Below are 23941 nucleotides of genomic sequence, written 5' to 3'. Positions count from 1 at the left end.
GGCATTGTAACGTTGTCCTTTTTTCTCCATACTTGCCTTACTATGGAGATTATGTATTGAAGGATCCTTTACAACCAAGCATGTGTATTAGCTCTTCTCAACAAAAAAAAACAAAATTGTGTTTGAGCTTAGCTTATAACGGGCAATCATGCTGATAATATAGATGCCTGGAATATTCTCTGCCTCTGGGAAGGTCATTCTAAGAAGCATTCTGTTTGAAAGATAAAGAAAGACTTCATCTACTTTTGACTCTTATCTCTTTAGGTCATATTCAGGTGGACACCACAACACTTGGCTTCATGTTGTCCAGCATCTAATTTCAGAGACATTTTTGTTCAAAATGTGAAAATGCAAGGGTAAAATCCCAACTATTGGAATTTTCTAATAAATGGATATTTACTCTATTCAATCCAGCTCCAATTCTTTTTTTTCTTTTTTATTGGTACTTGGAGTGAAAAACCACATTAATATCAAAAGCACATCGATTACAAACTATTATCGAGAGAAATTCATTAGAAAACCCACAATAAATACAATCTAAGCATATGCTGGACTCTTTAAATTATGTGTCAATTGCATTGCACATACCAATCTGAAATGGAAAAGATGCAATACAAAGCTAACACCAGATTCCACCAAACCAGTACATATTTAAAAACCTAAACACTAAGGCCAAGATACATATTTTCACCAATCAAAATAAAGTCCCAAAATGCAGATATTTCCATATGACCAAGACCAAGTACCCCCACCAAATATAATATAACAGAACACCAATAAGATCGGCAGGAAACTTGGGTCATTTCGTGATGAAATTGAGCATAACATATCTAAGGTTGTAAAACTTCTGAATACCAATTCTCAGATCTTATCAAGCTTCTCAGCCTTGACAACCGGGTTTGCTTTGGCTATGGCATCCCGTGCAGAAGTGCGGTAATCGAACGGGCAATCGTGCTTGTCTGAGTAGCGATGTACAGCACAGAAAAGGTTGCCACATCGACAATTAAACCCTGTCAAACCAACTCGCTTATTGCAGTTGCTGCAACGTTTCGGACCATCCTTCGGCTTTGGATCATCACTCTCCTCTGAACCTGAGCCAAATAAAAAAGGCTTAGAGATAGTTTCAGGTTCCACGGAAATGGCTGGGATATCCACGCTGGCAGTTTTAGGTTCCACAGAAATGGCTGGGATATCCACGCTGGTGGCAGTAACAACAGGTTCTTTTTCAGTGTTGCTTGTAGACCCATTCATAATATTTCCAAGGGATGATGCTGCAAGCTGGGCTTGCTCCTGTTTCAGCATCATGTCTTTGTGGCACTTAGAGCACATGTTCATGGTAGCTGCACTTCCAAAAAATCCACAGTTGTTGATGCACAATATAGGACCTTCAGGGGGAGCTTGACATTCAGTTTTTTCATGTTCCATCTTTTCAAATTTCCTGCAACAAGGACCCGAAGATTAAATTATCATCAATATACAATAAACGCATAAAATGACATGAATAAGAGATGGAAGGAGAGGAAGGCTTAGATCACACTACAAACACTTGATCAACCATCACAAGTCACGCACAATTGAAAAATCTAAAGCTAATAACTTAAGCCAACTGTAAAGACAAACCCAACCCCTATTCATTTTTACTGGAAATTTCTGAACTGCAACTAATCCCAAGCTCAAACTAACAAACCCAACCAAACCATCAATTTTAAGCAAACATAACAATACAATGGTATATCAAAATAAAAGCTAACAAAAAAGAAGCACGACTAGTCATAACCAAGACACTGGGGATGATAAAGGGCCAAAGAGAAAACAGAGCCCATGTCTGGCAGCCGGAAATGACAGATGGAAAGCAAAGAGGCCACAGTGGAGACTTCATATGGTGCAGCTAAGAACAAATTTTGCCTGCTGCAGATTGGGATTTACAAAAGACACACAGGGTGATAGATTGATTAGATATAACAGGGAGAGCCCAGTTTTACAGTAGAAATCCAAATACTTGTAAACAACAGACAATCACAATTAAGCACGGAAATACTGGGCGATTTCCTTATTTTCAATTAAGCACCCAAGAAGGACGAAAGGACTATAGGTTGCATGGTTTAACAATTCAACTTGCTATTTTGACTGCCATGCTTACGAGAGGACATGCATTAAAACAAGGAAATTAACATACAATAGTGCTTTGCTTCTTCTCAAACACACATATCGGTGTGTCAACTTCACAATTTGAATATAAAGAGCCAAAACAGCGATATTAGTTATGACATAAATTATTGACTTCCTCCAAATTGAAAAAAGTATTTGAAATAGTTCCACTATCATATCCCCGTCATCAAAGAAAATGTTTAAAAAGATCATAAATATAGTGTCCTAGCGTTACCCTTCCCTTTTGGAATTAAATGTTTAAATAGATCATAAATAACAGAAACCAGAATTGTAACAAAATAACAGAACACTCCAATAGACCTTTTCCAAACTCTGTTTTCAGAATTCAAATAGTAGCTTTCTTTTTTCAAGTGCATGCATGATAACTCATTTCAACAAGTACTCGGCACATATTCACTCAAAGTATCAAACAAGGAACCTTCTCTGATAATACACAGTTAAAAATAGCCACATCCTTATCTACTAGGAAAAAAAACCATGAAATATATGCACTAACATGAAAACTTCCATGATCAAAAGCAACTACCACAAAAAAAAAAAAAAAAAAAAAAAAAAAAAAAAACATTTGATAACAAAGTTGCATGAATATTATAAAACTTAGACATCACATCATCTGCCTATTTACCAATAATTAAGCTTCAGAACAATAAATATAGTATATGATTGGTATTATGCTGAGGTTGCCGAAACCACGGTGTGTTGCTTCTGCAAAATTACGTGGCCTGACATGATTTACCAACATAATTCAAGTGAACCTGCTTTGATACCAAACATTCAATAGAACCTCATCCAACAAACCACCAAAAACATTCAAAAGCTATAACTGCAAAAGCAATAAACACCAAACAATTGAGCTCACCACTGCAAATATCAACGAAATCAACCAAAATTCAACAACCCGCGACCACGGCTTCTAGAAGAAGAACAAAAAACGACCACACAGGCTGCAAATCTACCTGCAAAAAATTCATTCACATGCAACACACCAATCAAAAAACAAGACACGACCATGCGAACAAATCAACATAAAAATACATTAAAAATCGAAAATTACAAAACAAAAACAAAAAAGTCTAACCTTTAAGCAAAAAAAAAATTAGTTTGAAAAAATTTTGTTCAAAAAAATATTCCAGAAAACGAAAATCTTGACGCGGATCTACAAGCTGTGAATCGCACCGATCATGAATCCTGGATTGATTGAACGAAGGAAATAATTATGATTAGTAATTGAACGAAAAAAGAGATTAACGATCAAAGGAGAATTGAAAATTGAAAAGGGGAAAATAAACCCTAACTAACCCTAGAGGATTTGGGATGAAGGAGGAAAGAGAAACGAAAGACGAAGAAAGATGGGTTGTTGTTTATGTTGTGTCAGTGTTCCGTATTTAAAAGGACCTTTTACTGCTTCTCTCTCTGACAACGAAGTTTGTTTACTAAATTTCATATTCTCTATTTTGTCCTTTATTTTTTAATAGCACTCCTATAGATAAAAGGATTAAATATGTTTTGATCCCTATAAATATATTAACTTTTTGTTTTAATCCCTCTAAAAATTTTCTTCAACTTTTAGTCTCTATAAAATTTTCAATCACTACTTTTGGTCCCTATTTTTAAATTAATTTTAGTATTTTTTTAATAAAATTGTACAGAAATGTGTATAATATTGTAAAAATCTTTCCCAAAAAAATTTAGAATTTATTAACGAAACATAAATTTAATATGAATTTTTAACCATAAAAAATATAAAAATTCATATTAAATTCATGCATTGTTAAAAAATTCTAAATTTTTTTGGGAGAGATTCTTATAATATTATGAATTTTTCTGCAAAATTTTATTCACAAATATGAATTCTACATATGAGTTTACTTTAAAGGAGGGACCAAAAATGAAGATGGAAAATTTTAGAGGGACTAAAAGTTGAAGGAAAATTTTAAAGGGACTAAAACGAAAAGTTGGTATATTTATAGGGACCAAAATCATATTTAACCCTATATAAAATTTGTTACTAAGATTAATCCTTCTTCAAATTTTTAAGAGTTAAATATGAGATAGGATCCATTGACACCAGGTGTCAACGGATTTGTTGACACCAAATCTTAAACGTTCATTTCTTTTGTAAGATAATATGATGCTGGTACAAGATGTATCATTGAGAAGAAGACAAGTCCCAATTAGAAAACAAGAGGATTTTTAGGAAAGGAGATATGAAATACTTAATATCCACATTAAGATTTTCATGAATAATTATTGACCTTTAGATTAAATGAAATGAACGTTTAGGATTTGATGTCAACGAATCCGTCGACACCTGGTGTCAATGGATCCTCTCTCTCTCTCTCTCTCTCTCTCTCTCTCTCTCTCTCTCTCTCCCTCCCTCTCTCTCTCTCTCTCTCTCTCTCTCTCTCTCTCTCTCTCTCTCTCTCTCTCTCTCTCTCTCAATATATATATATATATATCGTGTTTGTTACATTTTTTTAATATTCAAATTTATCCTTATTTATTTGTTACATGTGTTATTTGTATCGAAATTTAAAAGTATTTTTAAAAAGATAAAAAGTCTACCCAAAAGAGTTAAAATATATTATTTTCATTATATAGATACTCTTTTTTAACAGAATTAATATTGTTATTATGCTTTGGAATAGCCAATTGTAAATATATCTATTAACAATATATAAATCTACTAACAATATATAAAAATTGTACTCCAACAAATTCTTATAATTATCATTTCTTAAACTTATGATCAGCTAAACCAATTCTCCTATATTTAAAAAAAAAAAAAACAAATTATTATAATTTACTTCTATTTTTAGTTTATCCTTTTATTCTCCTTCTTATCCATTTTTTCTTTAATTTTTAGCTTATCTCTTTGTTATTATTCCTTTAATCTTTTTTCTTGATTCTCCTTCCTATCCAATTTTTGTTAAAACTTTTTATAGTTTATCCCTTCAAAACAAACTCCCCATATTTTGCAAATAACAAATTTTGAATATTTTTAAAACAACGAACCATTTTTGTTTCCTCTTTCTTCTCCTTCTCATTCTCTTTTTTTTTTTTTTTGGTAGATAGACGAAATGGCAAAGCCATTATAAACTCACACACACAAGTGGAGGTACCGGGGTTCGAACCCCGATCATGACATCCGGCCTAACAATTTCGGCATTTTGCCAGTTGAGCTAAGACTTCTGGATCCCTTCTCATTCTCTTTTATCTACTAATAATGATATAATAAAACCGTACCCCATCAATAATATAATAAAATTATCCTTATTTAGACTCACGATCTTTTTAATTCTATGTGTCTAATTGTAATTTTGTAAAATATAAAATCAAATTGTTTACTCTTTCTTCTTCTTTTTATCCAATTCCCTTAAATATTGGAAAAAATCAATGTATTATAGCATAAATATAGAGAAATAGTTTATTCTCATCTATTTTAATTTTTTAATTTCACTGATTTGCATAAAAAAAAAAAATCAATTGAAACACTACATTAATTTGATATTTTTAAAATAATTATTAGTTTTCAAAATTTAAGCATATCAACTGGTCGTGCCTGATTAGATTAATGACAGTTGTTCTGGACGTTTGTTAGCTCTAGTGTAGTTGAGAGTGTGTGCTTGCACACACTTCGACGCTCAAGTCAGTTTAGAGGGCACATATGAGGGTTTGAGGTTGAATGATTTCGAGCCTTATATTGTTTGCTCGATCCAGAACAAAATCCCCCAAAGTCGTTGCTCTTGGATAAGAGTGATGACTTTGAGCGGAATAGTTTGTGTGAAGGCTAGGGCTAACAATGAATCAAACCAGCTCAAAAAAATTCGACATTCGACTCGGTAATTGATTCGTTGAACTTGATTTTATAAACCAACTGAGTTGAACTTGAGCTAAAAATTAAGTTTGTTAACTAAATGAGTTGAACTTGAGTTATGTATAGCTCGACTCGTTTGGTTCTTAAACTAGCTTGGTATTATACTATATATATATAGGGGCTGCTAACTTAGTCCCACTCAAAAACATGAATGAGTAAGTTAGCAACCTTACTCCCGCTTGATTTTTACTAAAAACCCAACTCTAGCTATCTATTTAAGTTATGTTATTAGTAAAGGATAAAATTGTAAATTGATAAAAAAAACATGTTTCTTTAAAATTTGTTGTGTACTAAAGCACTCTATTTTGTTTTACCAAAAAAAAAAAAAACACAGTGTACTTAATCATTTTTCTAGAAAAGCAAAATCATTGGAATTCTTTTTTACGAAAAGACTGGTTAACATAATTAAGTTTCTTTTTTTTTTTTTTTTGAAAAATAGTTAACGTCATTAAGTTGTCACCCACAAACCACACCCAAAAAAAAAACTATATAAAAGAATAATTCACATCCGTAAAAAAAAAAATTAGAAAAAAAAGTTTTTTTTTTTTTGGTGGTGTAGAAAAATAAGTTGTTAATATAAGGTAATCTTTTTGACGAAAGAAAATGCAGCAATTTTTTTTTAAGGAAAAACGTAGCATCTTTTCTTACTTAAACTAGTTACAAACCCGTGCGAAAAACCCGTGCTTCGCACGGGTTGAATAACGTATTTTTTTAAAATTTAGTTTCGAAGGAGAAATGTTATAAATTACGGAAAATTGTTGTCCTTTATAAATGTGAAAATGAAAGCTGCGTAAACCAAAATTTTGCAACACAGAGCCTAAAACACTACATAACAAATGACATAACAACTATTATAATATCTTATTCCTTAAATTTAACCCGAATGCAAAATTTTTCCCAAGATTTAACCTAACTTCTTTGCTTAATTTTACTATATTAACCCTATTTAATTTAATCAAAATGTTAACGTTAATTGTTAGGGAAATCAAAATAAACAAATCGCTTCTAATTTTTCTCCTTAATTTTACTGAACAAATTATATTAACCCTAGATTTAATTTATGCAAAATGTCATCTCTTATTTATAAACGTTAACCCGTGACGCAATATTAACCCTAGATTTAACCTAATTTTTTCGTGTGACTTTACTATATTAACCCTAGATTTAATTTATGCAAAATGTCATCTCTTATCTCTTATTTTTAAATGTTAACCCGTGAAGCAATATTAACCCTAGATTTAACCTAATTTTTTCATGTAACTTTACTATATTAACCCTATATTTAATTTATGCAAAATGTCATCTCTTATTTCTAAATGTTAACCTGTGATGCAATATTAATCCTAGATTTAACCTATTTTTTCGCGTGACTTTACTATATTAACTCTAGATTTAATTTATGCAAAATGTCATCTCTAATTTTAACCTAATTTTTCCCCCACACTTTTGCATTTAATGTTTATCTAAAGTAAAATAAAAGTATGTTCCCAATTATATGCTGTTTTTTTTAAAGGAATAACCGTTAACCCGTCTAGCTATATTTAACTTAATCTCTTACTTATAAATGTTAACCCGTCTTGCTGTACTTAACCTATTTTATTTTATTTCTTAAAGTTAACCCGGACGCAAAATTTTGCCCTAGAATTAATCTAACTTCTTTGCTTAATTTTACTGTATTAATCCTATTTAATTAACCCTGTTTAATTTGATCAAAATGTTAACGTTAATTGTTAGGGAAATCAAAATAAACAAATCGCTCCTAATTTTTCTCTTTAATTTTACTAAACAAATTATATTAACCCTAGATTTAATTTATGCAAAATGGCATCTCTTATTTCTAAATGTTAACCCGTGACGCAATATTAGCCCTAGATTTAACCTAATTTTTTCGTGTGACTTTACTATATTAACCCTAGATTTAATTTATGCAAAATGTCATCTCTTATTTCTAAATGTTAACCGGTGATGCAATATTAACCCTAGATTTAACCTATTTGTTCTAAAAGTGCTTTTTTTAATAAGTACTTAATTGATATTCTGTTTGACCTAACTTCTCCTTAAAAATGTAGAGAAGTTTGAAAAATGTCGGGTCAAACGATACCTTAATCTTCCACAACGGCAATGTAGAAGCAACTGAATTTGGGAGAAAAAATTGAAAAAGTTAAAAATATAAAAATTGAAAAATAATTAAAAGTTATTAAAAATATAAAAATTAGATAATAATTAAAAAAATTTGGTTAGGGGCACAAATGAAAATTCATAGGCCATTGTTAAAAAAAAAATATAATATTAAAAAATAAAGAAAAGGTTCCCGGCGTAAGTTGAAAAGAGGTGTTTGTGAAATAAATTGTCGAGAAGTAGTTTTTTAAAGTAACATTCAACATCTTCTGGTCAAAGCTCATTCCATTCAATTTTATGCGTTCAAAAAAAGTACTTTTTTTAGTAAGTACTTAATTGATATTGTGTTTGACCTCACTTCTCCTTAAAAATGTAGAGAAGTTTGAAAAATGTCGGGTCAAGCGATACCTTAATCTCCCACAACGGCAATGTAGAAGCAACTGAATTTGGGAGAAAAAATTGAAAAAGTTAAAAATATAAAAATTGAAAAATAATTAAAAGTTATTAAAAATATAAAAATTAGATAATAATTAAAAAAAATTGGTTAGGGGCACAAATGAAAATTCATAGGCCATTGTTAAAAAAAAAATATAATATTAAAAAATAAAGAAAAGGTTCCCGGCGTAAGTTGAAAAGAGGTGTTTGTGAAATAAATTGTCGAGAAGTAGTTTTTTAAAGTAACATTCAACATCTTCTGGTCAAAGCTCATTCCATTCAATTTTATGCGTTCAAAAAAAGTACTTTTTTTAGTAAGTACTTAATTGATATTGTGTTTGACCTCACTTCTCCTTAAAAATGTAGAGAAGTTTGAAAAATGTCGGGTCAAGCGATACCTTAATCTTCCACAACGGCAATGTAGAAACAACTGAATTTGGGATAAAAAATTGAAAAAGTTAAAAATATAAAAATTGGAAAATAATTAAAAGTTATTAAAAATATAAAAATTAGAAAATAATTAAAAAAAATTGGTTAGGGGCAAAAATGAAAATTTATAGGCCATTGTTCAAAAAGAAAAAAAACTCAACCAATAAATAGATTACCAAATTGCCCCTTATAGGGACAAAATGGTAAATTCAAGGGACATTTCTTTTCTTATTAGTATTAGTATATTGATTTAAGTGTGCAAAGTCCTTTCGTCAAAAGAAAAAGAAAATCTGGAGAAAGGGAGTACCAAAAAAAAATTTGCGTTTTAAATAAATAGATTACTTTATTACCCTTTAATTTAAACTAGTTTGAAAATAATAATTTGGGTTATTGGTCTAAAGCAAGTGGGAGTAAATTGTGCAACTTGGAAGTGGAACAAGGCTTCTTCTAGTATATTGTTTTTAAAGAAACTACTAATAATTCCAATAAAAATTATATTAACAATTTAAAAAATTATTTTACGAAAATTAACAATATAAAATAATAAAGAAATTAAGCCCAACACTTATCAATAATAATAATAATACTAGTACTAGTACTAGTGATGAAAATAGGCCACATCCAATTGACACAAAGCACTTAACATAACATAGAGATGTAGTTTAAATTTAAACCAATAGTCCTGCATCGACAATGTTTGTGAAAACAACGGAAGCAGTAGTATATAATGGTCTTGTTAACGAGTGCTCTAGAACACTCTTTAAGCATGTTAAATTAGGAAATTATTCTTTAAAAAATTCAAGCAGTTCAATTTCCAATGTATTAAATACACAAATTTTCATAAAAAATTACTATTCTAAGCTCTTAAAAAATGCCTCGAAGGCACTCGTTAACATTTTCCAATATATATAAAACCACCGGAGTATGATGGATATACGCAAGCTTGGATTTGAGGCTTAACATCGGTGCATGCATGTTAATATATGTCTTCATTATATGTCTTCATTCAGTTTCTTCATTAAACATTGGCTCAAATGCCAATGTATTTTTAAGTATTTCTTTTGCTTGGGTATGAGTTTGTTAATGTGTCAAAAAAGTAAAAATTTTACTTTTAAATTATGATAATCGAGCTAACAAGTCGAACCGAGTTATTCGTGAGCTTGGATTTTAAAAATTTTACTTTTAAACTATGATAATCGAGCTAACAAAAGGAACCGAGTTGTTCATGAGCTTGGACCGAATCGAGTTCGAGCTCAAAATAAGATCCGTCACGAATTTAAGTCAAGTTTTAAGCTGAACAAATTTTTATCAAGTCGAGCCAAGTTGAGTTAAGTTCAACTTAGCTCGACTCATTTCCATCCCTAACGAAAATCTTCGAAGCTGTAGCTGCTCGGAATCGGTAGCTTTTGATATGCTCATGAGGAGCAAATTATTAGCAAAGAGGTTTGTGTTTGCAGGGAACATTTGATGCTCATAAAGGTGCTAGCTCGCCTACGTGGAGTCTTAATTTGTTAGAGAAACGCTCGAGATGAGACTAGCAACATATTCTCGGGCAAGATTTTGCCTTCGCTCACAAAATTGGTTTGTCGATGAAGTGACAGTTTGATTCCCTCGACAGAGTGTCGTTCGTTTGTCCTCTCAGCATTTAATGCGAGTGTCTCGAGGACGAGACTGAGGGGACATGGCATTTGGTTTCTGAACGCCACGTGTAAAGGCCGTTGTGGTTGTTTTCCAAGTTTAATCTTAATCGTAGATTCAATCCTGATGTTTGGATGATAGAGGGACTCGCTTTGGACTGTTGGATGGTTACAAGTTTAGATATGAATCATTGCTTCGTTTTAAGTGGAAAGGGTTCTCTTGTGAAGCACTACAATGAATTGATGTTTATGGTTTCCCAAACGTTTTTGAGTGAGAGTATAAAAGGTTTTGGATGTTTTACTCAGAACACTTTTACTCTCTTCTTTAACTTCTACCATTTCATCTCCTTGAGTTTCCTGGTTGCATAAGTTCCTTTTTCAAGTATTTCAAGGTTTCACCGGAGTTTCTCACTTCGATTCTATCATCCCCCTGCGCCCTTCACACTAGTAGATGTCTCTTGTGTAACCATGAGGTTGTATGTAAGCGTATAAACATTTGAATTCAAGACATGAGAGTGAACATTTGTCTCAACCTAGCGAGGGTGATCATGAAGTGGTTCCAAAATAGTTTCAACCAAGGCGTCATTTATGGGCCTCACAATTTCATTTGCTACATTCTGTAAAGCGAGATGGAAAGTATTTATTACCTGACTTGGATGGAACAGCTTCAAGTCGAGGCTGCACCTCGTGCGTGTCATGCGCATTATAATCATTAGTTTCAAGGGACACCTGTTACACTTGTTGTGTCTGCTGCGCATTATCAACATGAATTTTGTGGTTGTTGCATGCCTAATGCTAGATTCAAACACACAGGGCCCTAGTTAAGCGAGAAGAAAATCAAATTAATATGTGATGAGCACATCAAAATGAATGTTCTGAAATACCTACTTGGCTCCTGTTATATTTCCAATCTCTAACAATTTGAATCCTACTGCAAAATGATCTCACTCTATATCTCAAGTCAGTGAGTTGCATTCTAAGAGCTGCAAAACTGAACTCGGGGATCTTTCTCATATATAAACTTTTCCAGAACTCATAAACCGTACCTGGGTGAGGCTACGAATAAATTCCAAATTTAATGTGTACAAAAATATTTCCACATTAAACCAACCAGAATCATCCGAATAAGTTCAATGTCCCTTCAACCTTGGCTTATTGTTTCATAATTTTGATATTTACCATAATTGTTCCCTTCAACCTTGGCTTATTGCTTAAGTTCAATGTACCTCGTTTTTCTTGCAATTATTGAATTCTTCCATATGATTCACGTAATTATTTGTAGTGGCAAAATCATCTGTTCACGACGCTTGAAAAAGACAAGAACGTGTATACAATTAAAAGTGCATTTAATATAAACCTCTCAAAGAAGGTTTTTTCTTGTGTAAACACAAAGAGCTAAGCACATTATTTGGATATACACTAAAAAATAGTAATATTTAATTTCTTTAGTGTGTATCAAAAAGAAGTTTCCAAATGTAATCAAAAAAAGAAGTGTCCAAATCTGTGGTCTAAATAAGAAGAATATTCCCTCTCAAATGAAAAATAGCCCAAGGACATATATATATATCATTACTATTTTTTTTTATAATCATATAAAAAAGAATCGATGTAATATTTTATTAAAATATACTAAAAACATTAAGGGACCATCTCCATATTATCATATGTCCTCTGGAAATAATCTTTGATCGAATATTCAAGCATAAATATAGAGAGAGAAGGAGAGAGAAGAAACAATATTTTTGTTTCATATTGTTCAAAATTAACAGTAGTAAAAAAATAAAAAGCTAAACTAAATGGAATAAGTGTAATGATCATCTAAGATAGGTCCATTAGAATATACCGTATTATGAAGCATGAGCACTCCTCGGATTAGGCATGTCCATGTGTCGGACACGCACCGACACTTGTAATTACAATGCATTAAGTGATTTTTTTAAATTATTAGTTGTGTCGGCGTGTCAGTGTCTGGTGTCCGTATCCATGCTTCATAGGAATAGTATAAGTGAAAATCAATTCAGGACATACTAAGACATATAGGGCATGGAGGATCAGTGATAGTAGTTAGGGGCAAAGCAGATAAACATGTCTCGTGGAATATATGACTGCATGGAAGAATAGCAACTTCAGATAAAACAGTACTACTCAAATCTTCTCTTCCTTGGGAAGAGAATAAATAATGTTGTAGCTCATCTTCTCCATCTTGAATTGAATCTTCCTCTTCCTCTTCCTCTTCTAAATCTTTCCCACACAACACACAAGTATAACATGTACTTGTTTCATCAATGCCTGTTGGAGAAAATAATGTTAAGACAAAAAAAAAACAAAAAAAAAAATGTTATGATGCACCTCTAATGTCTAACTTTGATTTGTTAATCAATGGTTGATAATAGTTAATCAATGGTTGATAATATTTACTTTGAACTATAATTAAAGTGAGTTATTCACTTAAAAGGAGTTAGATGCATAAAAAATCAATACATGAGAGTACAATGTACCTTCCCATCGAATATGGTGTTTGGGTTTTTCATTTACTGGTTTCTTGTAAACTTGTGGTTTCTGTGAAAGTGTAGGGTTCTCTTTCTCCTTTCCCTTGCCAACTTTATCAGAAGAGGGTCCACCCAAAGAACTCTGAATCTTCTGAATCTTCCTAGGTTGTTCCAGATTCTTTGAAGATGGAACATTTGTGCAAGAAGATAAATCTTTAGTCTTAGGTCTAGTAGAACCACTTCTCTTCTTGGTAACCTTTTCAGTTTGGAACTTCACTACCAAAGACTTGTTAATGCCTTTTTCTTTAGGAGGCTTTGATACTCGAGGCTTACCTACACACCATATAGCTAAGAATAAAGTTGAGCCACAATTACTATTAGGATTATGGTTTAATTGCACTTTTGGACCCCTATCTTTTCAAAAGTTGCAGTTATGGATCCCTAACTAATTTAAATACAAAACAGCCCCTATGTTTTGATTCTTTGGCAGTTTTAGACCCCCAGTACTCGGTCAACGCTGACGTGGCACCCTAAGTAAGGTGCCACGTGTCAAATTTTTTTTTTTTTTTTGCCTTGGGGGTCCAAAACTGCCAAAGAATCAAAACATAGGGGGCTGTTTTGTATTTAAATTAGTTAGGGGTCCATAACCGTAACTTTTGAAAAGATAGGGGTCCAAAAGTGCAATTAAGCCTAGTATTATTAATTACCATAAAATTAATTAATGGGAGATTATATTTTTGTAATTATTGAGTACAAAAAATATTTTTGAAGAAAACAAGTTCTCACATTAACCCTTTTCATATCCGTGTGTTCTTGTTTTTCCTCCTTTTAATATATAAATTAATTTTGCCATTAAAGGAAAAAATATAAAATATGCGGATTACCTGCAACTCTAGTAAGATTGGATTTCAATCTAGATGTAATTGTTCCTTCATTCTGTTGTTTAGTCTCTTTATTTTTCTGAATTGCTGGAGTAGATGCCATGTATTACTTCAACCTATATTTTCCTTGCAACTTCAAGGTTGTAAGTATCTGCAAATAATCATGAAAGTATTGTAACTATTGTCTATTGTATAAGTATAACACTCGAAATAAAATTTTCAACATGAACAATCTTAAACATATTATTGATTGTGTTGCATTCAATCTTAAACATATTATTAATTCAAAGTTTTTGGGTGTTTGTTCAAGGTTTTCTTCTAATTATCCCTATTGACGGGTTAGGCAAGCATATATCACTAATGTAGTTTCGTAGACATCGCTTTATCATTTTATTATTTTCTATTGACGAGGTGTGTCGTGTTTTCCGTAAAGCATTCCCGGATGCCTTTGGGAAACACATTGTTCATTGTAAGGAGTTTTTTGAATTCAAATATAGGCACAACTTTGTTAATGATGTTCTTTTTATATATATATATATATATATATATATATATATAGGCAGGTGAAAATATATATGAAGAAGAATGACACATAGGCCAACAAATGTTTTGGTGTATAGGTTGATAAGAGATAAACATGTTTGTGAGGGCTTGATTGGGGTCTCCCAGCTTGTGGGATGTGGTTTTTGTTGAGGGACAAGCAACCCTCAAATTGTTTCAAGCAAAATAGTAGAAATCGTGTTGTGTCAATAAATATGCTTTCATATCATTTGTGGTGGACACTTTAGACTTCTTAGCCCTATAGGATGTTAACTTTTTACAAAGAGTTCAATGTATCATGCATAGTAATGTGGAGTCCTCTAGCTTTATGGACGTTGTATCTAAGAGGATTAATTTTGTCATCCAAAAAGGATAAACAGCGCAACTTGTTGAATATGAGATACTAATGAAAGACAACTCTTTCCATTCAAAGTCTTTCTTTAACAAAAAAAAAAAAAAAACAAAGTTTTATATATTACTAAAGAGTAATAGGAGTATTCAAATTCTGTTTGGCAAAGTGCGCAAATAAAAAAATTCTGAAGCCTTGAATTAACAACCAAATTACACCAACAAATGTGAAAGAAAAAAAAAATAAATAACTAAACTTTTACCGACAGAAAATTCGTAGAATAAAAATCATATGATCACCAATTAATGATTCTAAAGAGAGCAAACTACTTATTATAAACAAAAGGAACAAAACATATCACACAAAAAGAAGACAAAACTAGTCAGAAAATTAACTTAAACAACTAATTTGATGACCGAAAGAACATGTTTAAATTTCATTCAAAACGGAGAATGTTTACCGAACACACTTTTGTCACCGGAACCAGTTCTTCTGTCTCTTGTCGTCGTAATTCTCTCGCTTTTCTCAATGCGGCTGCCTATTTATTTACACCACTTGCAACCCTCACGTTGCTGGTTTCAATTGGTGCTTCTTAAATTAGGGATTTAACCCCTTTTTATTGTTTCCACGCATGGGCTAAAATAAAAGCCAAGCCCAACACTTAAAGTTAAAACACACCTTTTTAGTTCTTTCTTTTCCTATTTTTTACTTCATTTTTTTCTTTTATTTTAATTTAGCGTTTTTTTTTTTTTTTTTGTGGTGGTCAGGTTTAAACCCGACCCTTGCATATATTATGCATTGTCTCTATCAACTGAGTTAAAATTTTCGTATTAATTTAGTGTATGGTCCCACTTGGATGGACCCACAAAACAAAATCAAAAACGTTTTTCCCTAAAAAAAAAAAAATCAAAAACATTTCCTTTTTTTCTATAAATTTATACTATATTTTTAGAGAGGCTTATATTTATATAGAATTTTTTTTATATTAATAAAAATTTAATTATGCAAGTTATAAATATTTTTATTATATTCTTTACCTTAACTAGAATTTCATAAGTAATGTTACAAAAAAAATTCTTTTGAACAAAGACGGGATAGCTCCAAACAAAATCAACAACGAATTAAAAAGATTTAACAAACAAATTCCGGTCATCTTTATCATTGAGGGTTACACTATACAATTATTGTCTCCTATGACTATTTATCATCATAAGCACACCTTAAACCTATCATCAGCACACCTTAAACCTACCGCCCATAATTCAATTGAGGTAATAGTGAGGTGTATAAGCTTTCAACAAAACCCACAACAAACTCATTGTCGAAATTGAAAACTACTCTGTTGTAAGCTCCGTTAAGACCATTGTCCGTCGCATTACTATCGTAGTTCACTTTCACCCACCCATGTAGAAGAGAATTCCAACAAATTCCATTCATATTACTTGCTAACATTGTTGGCTAACATATTTTGAGGAAGAATTGTACATTTTCCAACTCATTTTTCTCGAGTTTCACCTTGTAAGCAGGGTTGTCCCTATGAAACTGGAGGTCCGGCTCTCTTAGTAAAATTAGGCCTCTAAAAAAAATTTAGAAGAGAAAAAAAACTATAATTATAATGTTTGGCTTTTTTTTTTTTTAGAGAATAATTATATTGATTGTTGTTAGAACTTTACGATTTTATACGACAAGTATATGCCAAAAATTACGAGTGTTTTAAAAAAAAAAAACAAATTAGGCCCAAAAGAGATCTTATCATGCTGGAAAATTTAAAAAAATATGAAAACCACCATTGATAAGAGTTGAACTGATGGCACCTTGAATAACAACACCAAGAAATACCACCAGGGTGCACTTTCCAGTTTGTTAATTTTGTAATGCTACGGGTATATATTATATGTTTGGTGTATTGTACATTAAAAAAAAATTGGGCCCCCAAAATTGGGGAGGCCCAGCTCTATAGAGCTGTTTGCACCTCCCCAGAGACGGCCCTGCCTGTAAGTAATGGCCGAATTATCATTCAAAGAATTAATAAAACAAATTCTTTCCATGCCTGCAAGAGGCATTCTAGATCATGAATTTGCAATGAATCTGCACCTATGGTCTACAACCTGCGGATATTTTGTTAACCGGTCTGTCATTGAGTTAAACAACAAAGTAATTGTTGTTTTTGCTTTATCTTTATTGTTCTCATCACAACAGTTGTAAATTTCATCTGGGTAATCTAGCAGAGGAAGTGGACAGTTGTCGACAAAAGTATTGTCGAAAAGACATTTTCAATTCGAATTTTGTGGAAGATTTCCAGAATGACTAGACCATCGACCAGTGCTAACGCACGGGTCATATGGAAGGTAATATTTGACGGTAATAGGTAACAAAATAGTTTACATGAATGTCATGATCGTCATATAGTATTTCATAATATTAAGAAGCATAGACTTTGGTACTGTACCATAACATAATATTTCCATGACATTGTCCTTGATACCATAACGTAACATAATATGTTAAGTATAGCGAGACAGGTTAAAATTTATAATAACATCTAATTAGGAACATAATTTTATTTTATTTAAATAAACATTAAATGCAAAAGTGTAGGGGGGAAAATTAGGTTAAATATAGCGAGACGGATTAACATTTATAAGTAAAAGATAATTAAGAATGACGAAAATTATGTAATGTATCCGCAAATAAAATTCATCATAGATTGTTGCGTGACAAATATCTTAATGGGCACATACCGATAAAATATAATGAATCATATCTTAAGTATCCAAAAATTAATAGATGCACAATATGATGTAATTGTCATATTACTTAAATAAAAATCATTTTATTTTGTTAATATGCATATAACAAAATAAAAATGGTGAATTTGTAAAAAAAAAAACACACATTTGTGATTTTTTTGACAATATGTACATTTGTGATTTGATCAATATTAATTAAGAATCTTCTAACAAATCATTACTTTGAAGGAAAAAAGAAAAGCAACTACCAAAGAAAAAAAAACACTTGAATATTAATTGGATGAGTATGTTGAGATATTTATGTAAAAATATAACTAAAAAAAATTAGATTTGGTTTGTTGAGATATATATGCAAAATAAAATAGAGGGAATTGGATGTATAAGATGATGCCACTTATAAATTGTTCTAATAAGAATAACCTTCCTTTAATATACACCCCCTCCGTTCCTTTTTAAATGTTGTTTTAGAAAAAAAATTTCGTTTCTATTTAACTGTCATTTTGGTATTTTAAGGGTATGATTTGTCAATTACAACCTTTGTCAATTATTCTTATATTTTTCAATAAAACTAATTAGTGTTATATATTTGGAAAACTAAAGTTTGTTTTTTAAACAAAGTTTGTTTGTTTTGTTTTAAAACAAAATTTGTTTCTTGTTATCTTCGAATTCAAACAAAATTTTGTTACCTATGATAATCCCATGAAGACTTAAAATTCTATAAATAACATGAGTAGTAATTGTTAAAAATTTCAAGAGATATGCACAATATTTAAAAAATTGGAAATTGTTTGTTATGAGAGAAAGATAAAGCGCACAAAAAAATCGGAATTTGTTGGAGAAAGAGAGTAGTAACTAACAATTGTTTGTTACATATTAAATTTATTGGAAAGATAAAGTGTGTGAAAAAAATAGGAAATTATTAGTGGATTAAATGAAGTATAATAGGAAAAAAAGTGTGCAAAAATACACTTCGCTATTTTTATGTTAAAATTCTAAAACGACACTTAAAAAGGAACAGAGAGTATAGTAGATTGTAATTAGAATAATTTATATAAAGGGTATAATTGTAAGATAAAAAAGACAACCAAAAATCATACATCTCCTTTATATATAGATATAGATGAACCTAATATAAAAATAAACTTAACAGAACAATTAGAATGCAAAGTATTACTACCATTCAATCTTTAGAAAATCCATGCAACCAGTTTTGAGTCTAAATCAACATATGAATGCATGAAGAAAATACAAAAAAATAGGTGCAAAGAAACGAGATGACTGAAATAATTAATGATGTTAATGTCTCTTGTATAATTTTAAAATGGTAACTAATGGACCTTATAATTTAACCATAAAATAATAAATTTTACAAAATTTTAAGAAATTATTTTAAAAAGATAATATTTACTTGATAGATAATGGATATATAATAAATAAATAAATATAACATGAGTTAAAATTTACGATCATTTTGTATTACGAACATTTATATTATTCATTCTCACATGACATGCGTTGTTTCAAGAGTCATATTTAATACATGACGAATGAGCTACAATATGTATTTTTTTAGGGGAACTAAGATATGTATTATTTGCAACATATATTGATAGTTTATGCATGTAGTTGTTGTTGTTATTGTTGTTTGTGGTTGAAATGCATGACTTGAAGATTCATTTTTAAATTCACGAGAATGAGCAAAAATCAATTCAATGTTATTTATCTAAGCTTAATATTTACCCGTTCACAAAATTGGTTCCCCAATTTTACAATCCTCAAGTTTTAGTCCATACCTCAAACTTTTGGACTAAAACATTGTGACATGACATATTTTAAATGATTTGACATCACATTAGTTTAAACTTATACATATTGATTAATTATTTATGTTATTAATTAAATTATAAAAATGAATAATTTCTAAAATGGAACCTAAAATTTTGAGCTCTTACAATTCCATGAGTGTTGATAATTTCACGTCATCATAGCATATGTCAGGTTATTTCAAAATGCCACATCACAATTTTTAGCCAGAAAAATTTAGGGAGGAGCCAACACTAGTGTTTTTTGAAATAGGATGACCAATTATGTGAACGGATAAAAACGGGAGTCCCAAAATTGCAAATAAACCATTTATCTAATATTTTTAATTTAAAATTAATTATATATTGATTATGTTTTTATCTTTTTCTTAGTTTATAAAACATGCATTCACCAAATTCTAGTAGGTTTTCAGAATATTTCTCTTTGTTTATGGAGAAGCAAAATTTAATTGTTGAAAAATGCTAAGAAAACTCACTCTAACACTCACTCTATTAGGATAATACTTAGGCACGTATCACCATTTTATGTAGGATTCATTTTTAAAGTATGTGTCCCACATGGTTTTCATCCAATAAAAAAATGAGTGCTAGAGATAGTATTAGAAAGAGATTGTCAATAACATTCCTCTTAATTGTTTATTGGACTAGAACATGCTCAATTTTGAGAAAATTAGTTAGTGGTGTTATCTTTTGTTGTTAGATGTGATATTCTTAGATTTATTTGTATGCTTGCTATGCTTTGATATACACACCAGCGGAACCGGGGTGGCAAGGGGGAGCCACGACTACCCATCTTAATTTTTTTTCTTTTTTATACCCTAGAATTTAGCAGAATTAATTTGGCAAAATTGTAAATGATACCTTAATAAAGTCGTCAATCTAATACACTTAACTTTGCTTCCTTTTGCCAATTTTAATCATTCTTGTTTGTTACATATTGTTAAATTAAGAAATAAGACGGAACATGAGTTTCTAGCGGAGAACATGTCAGTTTATATTGAAAGGGAAATTAATGCATGTCTGAGTAAATCATTGATAATTTTAAGTCACTCGAAAAGCGTAAAATGTCACTTTAAGCATTTAATGATCGACTTTATATATTACTAGCGAAAAGACGGACGCTTACGCTCTTTTTATTACGTTAACACGTGTGTATATTATCAACGATATTTTATAGAATTTTTCATATAAATTAAAAAGGCAAATTATATGGTACACCCACTATATTTGAGTGTACCGGTAGCCTCACTCTTTAAATTCATAGTTAAATGAGTTGTTTTTTGAAGAAAAAAAATTTATTTTTTTATCATTTATAATTATAATAACAAATCTTATTCATCAAAAGTGTCAACGAAATAATTTTTTGTTTTTTAAATTTTTTATCACTCATAATTGAAAACATTCATTATTTTTTACGATAATATGTAAAAAAAAGTTACTATGATTCTTATAAACAATTAAATGATGTTTTTTCTTATGAAATATTGTTCTATAAAATATAAATATTGACAAATAGCTATTAACTACATAAAAAATGATCGTTCATTTATAAAATTAAGAAGCAGGAGTACCGGTACACCTCATTTTGTGAGTGTACCGTAAAAATTTCAAATTAAAAATGATATTTTATATAACTTTTTGATATAGATTAAAATTATAAGTTTAGATATTTATGTATTTCAAATGTAGCAAACTCAACAAATCATATTTATTCCTTAAAAAAAACCATATTTATATTTTTCATTGACAACAATAATGTAATAAATATAATAAAAATTCTAATTTTTTTTAATAACACCAACAATATAACATTATATAAAAAAATTGTTTAAGGGTGTAATTGGAATAACAAAAAAGTTCGGCCAAAATCTTTTCAAAACTCCCTATTTTTTTATACATAATATAAATGTAGTTTAAATTTTGAATGATCGATTTTTGGTGTATTACAACTTAAATGTGTTATATGTAATATAATTTATATATTTTAGTTTATTTTGACAGCGGGTCTATGTATATGTAGTCTATGTCTATTGATGCTTTTATATATTAACGAATTTACCTTTTGTTTTTTGCAACTTAAATTTTTTATTTTCATTTTTCCAAGTCAAATTTGTTGTTCAAACACTGGCATACAAAACAATAATAATATAATTAGATGGACAAAAAATCTCAGGACGGGCCCTGTCTCACTTATTCATTCATGAGCAAATCTTTTGGCATTCTTTTTATCATAATTAGCATATATTTAAAGAAAGGGATATGATCAAATGAAACCAATGTGTCAAATTAAATTTGATATTAAATTTAACTATTAATCCACTTTAATCTGACGTCTTTTATCAAGTATTGAATATTGAGCCCGAATTTTAATAGAGTTTTTTAGCCCGGCCTTAAAAAGCCCGCTACTCATTAGGGCTAGCCCGAACGGGCCGAGGGTAGCCTGCTAGCATGCATAACAAAAAAATCCTATAAATTATATATATATTTCAAATAATTCTTTACTTAGTTGATTATCAAAGTAATAAATAAAAGTGAAAATTCAATAAATTAACACAAATATACATGTAATATAAAATTATATTTACTTGTTTCGTTATTTATAATTTTTTTTGAACAGGCGTTATTTATAATTTTAAAGATCAAATAGATAAATATCTATAACCATAAAATATCTACGAAAATGTTTACAATTTATTTTTGTTCTAGGCATTATTTAAACATATTAAAAATGTTATTTTTTAAAAAAAATTATAGAAGTATTTTATAGTACTTTTTTAAAAAATATATATAATTTTTAATACGGCCCGACCCGTGTAGGGCCGGGCTCGTGTAGTATATTTCAAGCCCGTTTTTCAACCGGGCTTTTTGGCCCGGCCCGATAAAGCCCGTTTTGACATATGCTTGAAAAAATTATCCAAATTTTAATTTTAGAAATAATTTATTATTTCTTTTCTTGGTTAATTACTTACCATTTTCATTATATATCAAATCTCTAACACCCCATGCCCCTATTTTTCTCCTGCATATAAAGAAGGTTACCGTTGGTCAGCCTGTAGATCTGTACATTGTATATCTAAGTCTTAGTGTGTTGCATTCTAAGAGCTTCAAACAATAATTGGGTGAAGCTACCAATAAATTCCAAATTTAACACGCACACAAATATTTCAACATTTTGCAACCGACTAGAATCATCAGAGTAAGTTCAATGTCCCTGCAACATTGGCTTAGCATGTAACTAAACATTATTGTTATTGCAAACATTATGATACAAAAAGTTGCACTAATATGGATTTGCAATCAAAGATAGAAATCCTTACGCAAGTCTAGAGCGATTTCTACGCCATGAAGAAGCTGCACATCAGAAGCTGCACTTCAGAAGCTGGACTTTAAAAGTTAAAACTAACTAAACTGAATTACTAAACCAATAGTAAGTTGCCAAAGTCTAAGGGACCAATGGATGAATGATGTCAGAATCCTTTAATATTAAAGACAAGAATAAGTTGACGCGGGACTATAGTAGATCGGTGTGTAAGAGTTATACAGAAAGTTTTGTGAAAATAATTTGAGATTCAGTTATACGAAAGTCGTTGCTAGTACGAAGAAGAGGTTAAGAATGTGGTTGAGTGTCAATGGATCAATGTCTTCCTTCGATGGGTTTCACGTGCGAGTATGCTAACTAACTGAAGAAGTAAATTTATAGATGGAACCAAATTGTGGAAAGCAGGTTGTCCCATAAGAGACCGTAAGTGTGAATATAACTACGGACAAGAATGGATTAATTGGAAGTAAGTCTCAAACCATCAAGCATGTTTTCAATCCATGTTTGAAAAGAGACGTATGAAGTTGAATTATTCACTTGTTCATTCTAACAGGTGAATCATAGTGTATGTATGAATTGATTTCTGGCAAATAAAGAAAAAAGGGAGTGTGAAGGTGCCTTAGAAAGGAGACAAAACAACAACCATAGGAGGAAGAGTCGTGAGGAGGTAGGTTGTCAGGGGGTAGGATCTTCTTACTTTAACATAAAGTCTTCCTTTCATTTCTTGCTTTTCTTATGATGACTATTTGATATCATTAGCTGAATTAATCAAAGTTATGCATTTTGTCCAAGTAGCGTAGGTGAAATCCAAATGTGATATCAACACTATTGTGTGGTTGGTATAATTATCTTATTGTGTGTATGAACTAGCTCATATAAGCATTTTTCTTTTTTTTAGTTCAAGCCTCTCTCTCTAAACTCAGAAGTGTTACCTTACTCGAATTGGATCGTAACATGTACTCAAACAAGATAGAGAATAGAGATGACGAAGAGGTGATCGAGGATGAGATGGAGGAGATTCGCAACCATCAAGACAATTATTTCTAATAGGATTTCAAAAACCACAATCTGTTTCCATCCTATCCTTGAAGACTAGCATGGAAATTTATGCGAATAAAAATAAGG

At 30.7% G+C, this 23941-nt stretch overlaps 2 protein-coding genes across 3 annotated transcripts; both read right to left on the bottom strand.

The window, feature by feature from the left end:
* Positions 1–446: 446 nt before the first annotated feature.
* LOC11414450 (zinc finger A20 and AN1 domain-containing stress-associated protein 8) lies at positions 447–3605 on the bottom strand. 2 transcript variants are annotated; one of them, XM_039833319.1, is made up of 4 exons: positions 3469–3605; positions 3248–3357; positions 3029–3138; positions 447–1438 (listed from the first exon to the last, which is right to left on the bottom strand). In XM_039833319.1, the coding sequence occupies exon 4, from the start codon at positions 1423–1425 to the stop codon at positions 862–864; it is 564 nt and encodes a 187-aa protein (XP_039689253.1). In that variant the 5' UTR covers positions 1426–1438; positions 3029–3138; positions 3248–3357; positions 3469–3605; the 3' UTR covers positions 447–861. The 2 variants fall into 2 exon arrangements, with proteins under 2 accessions (XP_039689253.1, XP_039689254.1); XM_039833320.1 differs by having other exon boundaries at positions 3029–3125.
* An 8847-nt stretch (positions 3606–12452) lies between these two features.
* Positions 12453–14151, bottom strand: LOC11414451 (uncharacterized). The gene is made up of 3 exons (XM_003606725.4): positions 14039–14151; positions 13164–13487; positions 12453–12954 (listed from the first exon to the last, which is right to left on the bottom strand). Exons 1-3 carry the CDS (start codon positions 14136–14138, stop codon positions 12683–12685), a joined length of 696 nt encoding a protein of 231 aa, XP_003606773.1. The 5' UTR covers positions 14139–14151; the 3' UTR covers positions 12453–12682.
* Between the last annotated feature and the right edge of the window lie 9790 nt (positions 14152–23941).

The sequence above is a fragment of the Medicago truncatula genome, chromosome 4 (genome assembly GCF_003473485.1).
Source record: "Medicago truncatula cultivar Jemalong A17 chromosome 4, MtrunA17r5.0-ANR, whole genome shotgun sequence".
Lineage (NCBI taxonomy): Eukaryota > Viridiplantae > Streptophyta > Magnoliopsida > Fabales > Fabaceae > Medicago > Medicago truncatula.
This window is presented reverse-complemented; position numbering and strand designations above follow the sequence as displayed.